The following is a 9,694-nucleotide window of genomic DNA, read 5'->3' on the forward strand; positions in this document are numbered from 1 at the left end:
CAAAGGGTGGTAGTGGACGGAAAATATTCAACATGGTGCTCAGTTACGAGTGGTGTACCACAAGCATCTGTTCTGGGTCCTCTTCTATTTGTGATTTTTGTAAATGATTTGAATGAAGGAGTGGAAGGGTGGATTAGCAAGTTCGCGGACGATGCGAAGGTGGGTCGCGTTGTGGACAGTGCGGAGGGCTGTTCTAGGTTACAAAGGGACATTGATAGGATGCAGAGCTGGCTGAGAAGTGGCACATGGAGTTTAACCTTGAAAAGTGTGAGGTGATTCATTTTGGAAGGACAAACTTGAAAGCAGAATACAGGGTTAACGGAAATATTCTTGGCAGTGTGGAGGAGCAGAGGGATCTTGGGGTTCATGTCCACAGTTCCCTGAAAGCTGCCACCCAGGTGGATAGAGTTGTTAAGAAGGCGTATGGTGTGTTAGCTTTCATTAATAGAGGGATTGAGTTCAAGAGCTGTGAAGTTATGGTCCAGCTGTACAAAAGCCTGGTTCGGCCACATCTGGAGTATTGTGTCCAGTTCTGGTCGCCTCATTACAGGAAAGATGTAGAAGTGTTGGAAAAGGTGCAGAGGAGATTTACCAGGATGTTGCCTGGAATGGAGGGAAGGTCTTATGAGGACAGGTTGAGAGAGCTAGGGCTTTTCTCTTCAGAACGATGAAGGATGAGAGCTGACTTGAAAGAGGTGTACAAAATGATCAGAGGTATAGATAGAGTGGACAGCCAGACTTTTTCCTAGGATGGAGGTAGCTATTACAAGGGGGCATAGATTTAAAGTGAGTGGAGGTAGATATAAGGGAGACGTCAGAGGTAGTTCTTTACTCAGTGTGGTCGGGGCGTGGAATGCGTTGCCGGAGAGGGTAGTGGGGTCGGCCTCATTAGGGGCATTTAAGTGGCTATTAGGGGCATTTAAGCGGCAATTAGAGGCATATGGATGATAGTATAAGGTAGGGGTGGAGGTTAGATAGACCTTAGGATTAGGGTAAAAGTTTGGCACAACATCGTGGGCTGAAGGGGCTGTACTGTGCTGCACTGTTCTCTGTTCTTTGTTCTAGAAGACCGATGCTTTGCTGGAGGCACGTTGATGGTGTTATCTAGCATGGCGTCGAAACGTCTGCAGACAAACTTACCAGCTCGGCAAGAAGTCAACAACTGCATCAACAACCCGAGCTACAAATCTTCTCAAAAGCCTTGACCATACTTAACTGTTCTAGACCTGAGTGGCATGCAAGTCAATCGGAGTAGTTAAGTGTCCTGGTTCCATGGTATGTAGGCCTGACAGATGAATTGCTATCATCCTTCAGTGAGTTGTTAATTGTCTATCATCATTCACAACTGGATGTGACAGGACTGCAGAGCCTGGATCTGATCTGTTGGTTATGTGTTCACTTAGCTCCATCTATCATTTGCTGCTTGTGCTGTTTGGAACACAAGTAATCTTGATTGGTGGCTTCACCACATGAAAAATGAAGTGTCAGGTATATCTGGTGCTGCTCCTGGCCTGCCCTCCTGCACTCTCCATTGAATCAAGGTTGATCCCCTGGTTTGACGGCAATGCCTGTGTGGGGATAAGCTAGACGATGAGGTTGCAGATTGTACTGGAGCTGTTGATGGTGCTCAGTGCCTCATGGATGCTCAAGTTTGAGTTACTAGATCTGTTCAAAATCTATTCCATTTAGCAAGGTGATAGTGCCATACGACACAGTGGAGGGTGTTCTCGGTGTGAAGGCTGGACTTTTTCTCTACAATAATTGTGCTGTGGTCACTGTCACTGATACTGTAATGGAGAGATGTACGTTGTTGGTTCCCTCACTACCTGCTACCAGTCCAGTTTCGCAGCCATGTCATTTAGCACTCGACTAGTTCAATCAGTAGTACTGCTGCCGAGCCACTCTTGGTGGTAGACAGTGAAATCCTCCGCCTGGAGTGCATTTTGCATCCTTGCCACCTCCAGTGCTTCCTCTAAATGTTGTTCAGTATGGAGTACTGGTTCATTAGCGGAGGTAGAATGGTACTTGATAATCTGGAGCTCCCTGGGGGCATTGCGGGTCAACCTACAGCACGTGGACTGCAGCAGTTCAAGAAGACAGCTCGCCACCACCTTCTCAAGGGGCAACTAGGGACGGGCAATAAATGTTCATCCAGCCAGTGACTCCCATGTCCCATGAATGAGTTTTGCTTTCATGTCCATACTTATTATTTGTGGTGGGATTTGAACCCAATCTGCCAGAACATTTGGGCCTGTGGATTACTAGTTCAGTGATAGAACAGCTATACCACAATCTGCCCAAGTATTCTGTGATGTTGTTTGTTGCATGTTTAACATGTCTTTGCGTAAAAGTATAAATTAAGCCTGTTCTGGAAGACGGCTATACTTTTACCAAAAACAGCTGGTAATACTATAAGCAGCCTACATCCTCAAGCTAGTTCCAGTGGTTCAAGTACCATATTTCATGATCATTTATTCCTCTTATCCAGTGTGCTATTTCAGTCACTTATCAACGGAAAAAGTTTGCAGTCACTTTTTTTTTCTGTCAAGATCTTCACGTCACTCTGGAGACTCTTGAAAACAGCTAAGTGCTCAATAAAGCTTCAACTGCTAGTGAGAGCACAGATGGAGATGGCCATTCTGCCTCTAGTTTCGGGTTACAGTCAGTCCTGGATTACTGTACTGTCTGATCTTAATTAATATACTTGCGTTAAGGATGTGAAATGAGGAGCAAAAGTAGGTCAGTCAGCCTTTTGAGCCTGCTCTGTCACTTGTTAAGATAGTGGCAGATATGTTTGTATTTTGAAGTCAAAATTTCTGTCCACACTGGAGTATATGAAATGGAATAGATGACCATGAAATATGGTGCTTGCACCACTGGAACTAGCTTGGGGATGTAGACTGCTTATAGTATTACCAGCTGTTTCTGGTAAACATATAGCCCTCTTCCAGAACAGACTCTCACCAGGTAAGGGAATCAATCTACCTGTGCTTTAAAATTCTCGATGATACCATCTCCACTGCTTTCTGATGTAGACTTATGAAGTAGTGCAACTATCCAATATTTTTAAAAGAAATTCTCACCACTGTCCTAATCCCTTTGTGCAACCATCAGTGAACATTCCCACAATGTTCAACACCATTCGCAATGACTCCTTCTGAAGCAGTCTGTGTGCAAATGCAACATTATCTGGACAATATCTAGGCTTGGGCTAAAAAGTGGCAAGTAACATTTGCACCACAGAATGCTAGGTAATGACCATCATCAAAAAGAGAAAATCTCACCACTGGTCCTTGACATTCAATGGTGTTACCATCAATGATCTCCCACTGTCAACAAACTTTGAGTTACCATTGTTTATAGGGTGAGTCCAGTTGAGTTTCTGGTCACTGTGACTTCAAGAGCAGGTCAGAGGTCAGGAATCCTGCAGTGAGTAACTCCCCTCCTGACTCCCCAAAGCCTGTCCCACCATCTACAAGGCACAAGTCAGGAGTGTGATGGAATACTCCCCACTTGCCTGGATGGGTGCAGCTCTAACAACACTCGAAGCTTGACACCGTCCAGGACAAAGCAGCCGCTTGATTGGCACCACATCCACAAACATCCACTCCCTCCACCACCGATGCTCAGTTGTAGCAGTTTGTACCGGCGACAAGATGCACTGCAGAAATTCACCAAAGATCCTCAGACAGCACCATTTGCCTCTCGAAGAAGGATAAGGGCCACAGATACATGGGAGCTCCACCCCTTGCAAGTTCCCTCCAAGCCACTCACCACTTTGACTTGGAAATATATTTCAGTTCTTTCAGTGTCTGCAGTTTAGTGAACAGGAGATGGGTGGGAAGGTAGGCACACTTGTCCTTCAGCTATGTTAAATGGGTGACCCTTACTTTGAAAGTGTAACCCCAAGTTTCAGACATCCTCACTAGGGGAATCATCTTCTGAATATCTACCTGCTCACACCCCCTTAGTAACATCAACTCTTTTATTTTCTGAACACCAGTGGGTATAAATGCTACCTGATCAACTCTTCTATACAAGACAATTCCTTTTTCAGCAATCCATCTTATAAACAATCTCTGAATTGCTTCCAACATAACTGTCTATTCTTAATTAAGGAGCCATTAAACTGTATTCAGTACTTCAGATGCAGCGTCACCAATTTAGTTTGTGGCAAGTATTTGTTACTTTGATACTTCATTACCCTTGCCATAAAGGTGAACATTCCAATTGCCTGCCTAACCTTTCTCTGCATATTAACTGAAGGACACCCAGGTCCCTCATTACAGCAGCATTTTGTAGTTTGAACTTGTCTCCTCATCTTAATTTGCAGTAAGTACCAGTCACCATGTACCCAATGCTAACTGAGACATCTGCAGATTTGCCAGACTACAGGCTAATAAGAAAAGTTCTCATCCTGCTCTGCAGTTTCCTCTATGGCTTTATGTCTCCCTGTTTCTCTAAACTGCTGCCCTTCAAGTTCTCTGCACTCTGCCAATACCGGCCTTCTGTGCATTATGTTTTTCATCACTCATTGGTCATTGTGCCTTCAGCTACCAGGACCCTAAGCTCCTGAATTCCCTCCCTAAACTGCTCCACCTTTCCACATCCTTCAGATTTTCTGACAAATCTAACTCTTGGAGCATTTGATCCCTATGTAGCATTGTGTCAAATTTTATCTGATGACCCTTCTATGCAGGGCCATGGGTGACTTTAAGAAAATTACATAAACACAAGTTGTTGCTGTAAATACACCAGCTTCAACAACAGTAAATAGGGCTAAAAATAACTTTAAGCATTAGGTCAGCGATTTGATGCCTAGAGCAAAGTTGTCAATTGTGGTATCTCTTTATTTTGGCTGTTTTTGTCATCTTGTCAATTTATTATATTAAACTAAAATTCCACGCTTCAAAATTAGCTTGTTTTAGATCATTTCCGTTTCAGGGACAGTTATAACCATTTTGCTTTTATTAAAAAAAAATGTCATCTCCATGTTAGTAACAAGGAAGTGTATTTCTGCCTGTTTTAAAATGGCTACAAATTACTTCATATAAATACTTGTTTCTGATTTGCTTTCTCTATTTCCACCCAAATGCATGCTTTTCATTTTGTGCTCGTTTTAATATAGTACTCGTCTTCCAAATGACCTCAAAATGGAATGCTTAAGGCAAAATAAAATATGTATATTTCCCAGTGCTTAGAGCAGCCTTTTGGTTGCGAAATGAATAGTTATTTGAAGGTGTAGCATAAGAATTCTCATCCTCTGTCTTTTCGATCTGTGATATGTTTGAATCAGGATGCAGTATGTTATGGTTCTGATTGAGGACTGCTTTTTCTGCATCTCAGATTTTAGTTGCACCATTTTGGAAGCTGTGCCTTTAACTCAGGAGTTTTGTCTCAACTCTTCATCTGTCTACCATTCTCTTGCTTTTAAGACACACTCCATAAAACCAACTTCTTGGACCAAGCTTTTGGCCACCTATTATATTTCTCTAGTGATCAGTGTATTTTGTTGCTGTGCTCCTGTAAAGCACCTTGAGATACATAAACAATTGCTATTTACATAGCAGTTAATAATTTTCTTTCACAGGATGAAGGCATTGCTGGCTAGGTCGATTATTTGATGTTCATCCCTAATTGTGGCAGGCAGTGGCATAGTGGTAATGTTGGTGGATTATAATCCAGAACCTCAAGGTATTGTTCTGGGGCATGAATCTCAGCGTGGCAGATGGTGAAATTTGAATTCAATAAAATTCTGGAATAAGAGGTTAGCCTAATGACGACTCTGTCGGTTGTCATAACCTCTGGTTAACCAATTCCCTTTGGAGAAGAAAATATCCCTCCTCGCCTGTCCTGGCCTACATGTGACTCAGGAACCACAGCGATGTAGTTGATGCTAAAATGCAGTGCGACGCAGCCAGCAGCACCCACGTCCCAGGAATCATTAGAATCCCTACAGTGCAGAAACAGGCTATTCGGCCCAACAAATCCACACTGACCGTCTGAACAGCATTCCACCCAGACCAATCTCCCTACCCTTTCCCTGTAACCCTGCATTTGCCATGGCTAACACACCTAACCTACACATCCCTGAAAGCTATGGGCAATTTAGCAGGGCCAAAGTATCTAGCCTGCACATCTTTGGACTGTGGGAGGAAGCCCACACAGACATAGGGAGAATGTGCAAACTCCACACACAGTTGCCCGAGGGTGGAATCGAACCTGGGTCCCTGGTGCTGAGGCAGTGCTAACCACTGTGCCACCCGATAAGTGAATGAGTTAAAGAAAAATTGCCTTTGAAGAGCTGTTGTTTTGAACCACTGCAACCTTAAGTGATGTATGTATACCATTGCTTTTGTGTTAATGTCATGTCAGTTAGGGTCCAGATTCAGAGTGAACGAAATGGGTGTTGATTGACTCCGATCCTACTTGGTTTTAAATTTAAGTTTTGCCAAGACAAGGTCAAACTTCAGTTAAGTTCCCTGGAATTGATTTGGTTACAAGCATATGAATGTACGAGTACATATGAAAAGGGAGTGCTGTAACACTGGGGGGAATTGCCAGGAGGCAGAGATCTGAAAGATTGCATGAATGAATAAGCCTACTCTGGAAGATAAGATCTGTGTGTCTTAATTTGCCATCTTGTTTGCATCCAGTGTAATATTGGGAAGTGGGTTCCAAGGTTTTGATTCCGTGACCGAGAGGGTGATAGTTCAAAGTCAGGGTGGTTTGTGGCATGAAGGGGAACTTGCGGGTGGTGGTGTTTCTATTTCTCTGCTGCCCTCTGGTAGAGAATGCACAGTTGGAAGATGCCTAAGTGAGAGTCGCTACTCATAAGGAACAGGAGGCGTTGAATTTGTGAGTGGGTGTTGTATTTTGTTTTGAGTCTCGTAATAAATGATGCATTGCTGCTGCTCCTGCAGGGAAGATACATGGTGTGACAGAGGTGAATTCTGACGTTTTGAGCACCATATCTCATGCAACGCAAGAGCATTTACGGGAACTTGTGGAAAAGCTCACGGTAATAGCACAGCACCGGATGATGACATACAAGGTAAGTCACTTTGCTTACCATTTCTTTTGACGATAACCAGCGCACTTAGGAAAGCCATCAGTAACTGATTGTGGGTTCCTCAGCTTTTACAACTTGAGGTGCATAATGCAAAAGCTGGGCAGTTTAAATGAAATCTATAGCGACCACCTGTTAAGCCATCAGCAATAGTGTTTTTGAAATTCACCGGAAGTCAAGATTGACACTCCAATGCCAGCACTGAGTGTTTCGCTGTCAGATCCCGAAGTTGTCCATGTCCAAATGCAGAACGATCAGGACATTATGCAGGCTTGGGCTGACAAGTGGGAAGAAATATTTGTGAGATAGGGCTAGATATTGGAGTTTGTTGTTTAAAGTTGTTGAATTCCATATTGTGACTAAAATGGCCTTGAAGTGCCGAAACTGAAAATGAAGGGCTGTTCCTTTAACTTTTGTGTCTCACTGGTGTATCCTCAACCTTCTGGAGCAGGGAATTATAAATACTCTCCTAGCTTTGTATACTGCTTTGATGAAAGGGCTCCAAACCTTCATAAGAATCTTTTGAGTTTATATTTGTGTACTAAGTGTCCCAAGGTGTTTCACAGCAGGAAATCTGACAAAATTTGACACTGACCCACTTAAGGTAATGCTAGTACAGCTGACAAAGCTTGCTTGAAGAGGTGAATTCTAAGAAATGAGGTGCTGTGTTTTGGAAAGGGAAATCAGAGCAGGACATAGACACCTTTTATTGGTAAGGTCCTGGGGGGTGTTGCTGAACAAAGAGGCCTTGGAGTGCGGGTTCATAGTTCTTTGAGAGTGGAGTCACAGGTAGATAGTGAAGAAGGTGTTTAGTACGCTTGCCTTTATTAGCCAGTGCATTGAGTATAGGAGTTGGGAGGTCATGTTGCGGCTGTACAGGACATTGGTTCGGCCACTTTTGGAATACTGTGTGCAATTCTGGCCTCTCTGCTATAGGAAGGGTGCTGTGAAACTTGAAAGGGTTCAGAAAAGATTTGCAATGATATTGCCAGGGTTGGGGGATTTGAGCTATAGGGAGAGGCTGAATAGGCTGGGGCTATTTTCTCTGCAGCATCAGAGGTTGGAGGGTGACCAATTAGAGGTTTATAAAATCATGAGGGGCATGGATAGGGATATAGACAAGGTCTTTTTCCCCGGGGTGGAGAAGTCCAAAACTAGAGGGCATAGGTTTAAGGTGAGAGGGAAAAGATTTAAAAGGGTCCTAAACGGCAACTTCTTCACGCAGAGGGTGGTGCATGTAAGGAATGAGCTGCCAGAGGAAATGGTGGAGACTGGTACAATTTCAACATTTAAAAGACATGTGGATGGTTATATGAATAGGAATGTTTTAGAGGGATATGGGTCAAATGCCGGCAAATGGGACGAGATTTAGTTTGGATATGTGTCGGTATGGACAAGTTGGACCAAAGGGTCTGTTTCCTTGCTGTCTATCTCTATGACTCTAAGTACCTTTAAAGAGAGAGAGAGAGTGCAATGTGGACAACTTTAGACCGGAGTGGGGGGTGCTTCTGAAACTTCTGACCCAGGTAACTGAAGAAACACCAGTCCCTGTCAGCCCAGGGAAAATGGTGAATGTGCTGGAGGCCAGAGATACTGAATTTAAGTTGCTAAACTGCGATTTGGTTGGGGTGTCCCATACTTCCTTCCACACGTGATTGAGCTGGTTGTGATGCAGTCTTAGATTGAATTCCTCTGCCTAAGACCCATTTTGTCAGTTATTTCAAAAATTTGCCCTGTGTCTTTGAAAACTATATCTGTGTGGATTTAAACTTCTTTACGGAAGTTTATTTTTAATTAATGTGCTGCTGACTGAACATTGCATATCATCTTCAACCACAGACTGCAATTCCCAAATCCAGAATAATGTGCTTTTACGTTTAACTCCAAAACCGCACAGACAATTATGTGTTTCGGGCCGACATCCTGCTGAAATAATTTATAAAGAGAAAGATTAGTAAAATTAAGTAATTTCCAAAGGGAGGTTATTTATGTTAATTGCCTTTGAGCATCTCGTGAATTCTATCACATCTGCTACCAGAGCTTGATAATGTGTATTTGATGTGCTGCTGTGTTGACTGAGCTTGGCTGGAGAAAATAAATAAATCTGATCTCTTGTTACATTACAATAATTTGATTAATTTGTCGTCAAAATAAAGGTGAGGTTTAATAGGCATGGGGGTATACATTTCCACTTAGGATAGTCTAAAACCAGTGGCCATGACAAGATGATGGTCACTGATAAATCCAACAAAAATAGAGGAGTAACATCTTGGTCCAGAGACAAATCATGATATCTCCAAATCAGATGAAGTAGTGCAGGAATATCACTCATCAAATGGTGGATCACACAACCGAAAGCTCGAAATTACACAACTTTACTATCTAGAAAAGGCCACTTTGCCCATCAGTTATAACCCATACTTAGGTTGTACACAAGCTTCCACCCAACCTGCACCAGCATTCTTCCATTCTTGTCACACTCACATTTCCCCTCTAATATACTCATGTCGGTCGTCTTGATCACTGCACGTGGCAGCGAGTTTGATATTCTGAGATAACAAGGTGTAGAGCTGGATGAACACAGCAGGCCAAGCAGCATCAGAGGAGCAGGAAGGCTGACGTTTC

The 9,694-nt window shown here is 43.2% G+C and overlaps 1 protein-coding gene across 1 annotated transcript in view; it reads left to right on the top strand.

The window, feature by feature from the left end:
- Positions 1 to 9,694, top strand: part of LOC109938561 (transcription initiation factor TFIID subunit 4-like) — a 122,917-nt gene that overhangs the window by 48,880 nt on the left and 64,343 nt on the right. The window contains exon 11 of the mRNA XM_048596236.1: positions 6,924 to 7,054. Within this exon, the coding sequence (XP_048452193.1) occupies positions 6,924 to 7,054 (131 nt within the window). The remainder of the gene's footprint in view (positions 1 to 6,923; positions 7,055 to 9,694) is intronic.

The sequence above is a fragment of the Rhincodon typus genome, chromosome 4 (assembly GCF_021869965.1).
Source record: "Rhincodon typus isolate 14 chromosome 4, sRhiTyp1.1, whole genome shotgun sequence".
NCBI lineage: Eukaryota > Metazoa > Chordata > Chondrichthyes > Orectolobiformes > Rhincodontidae > Rhincodon > Rhincodon typus.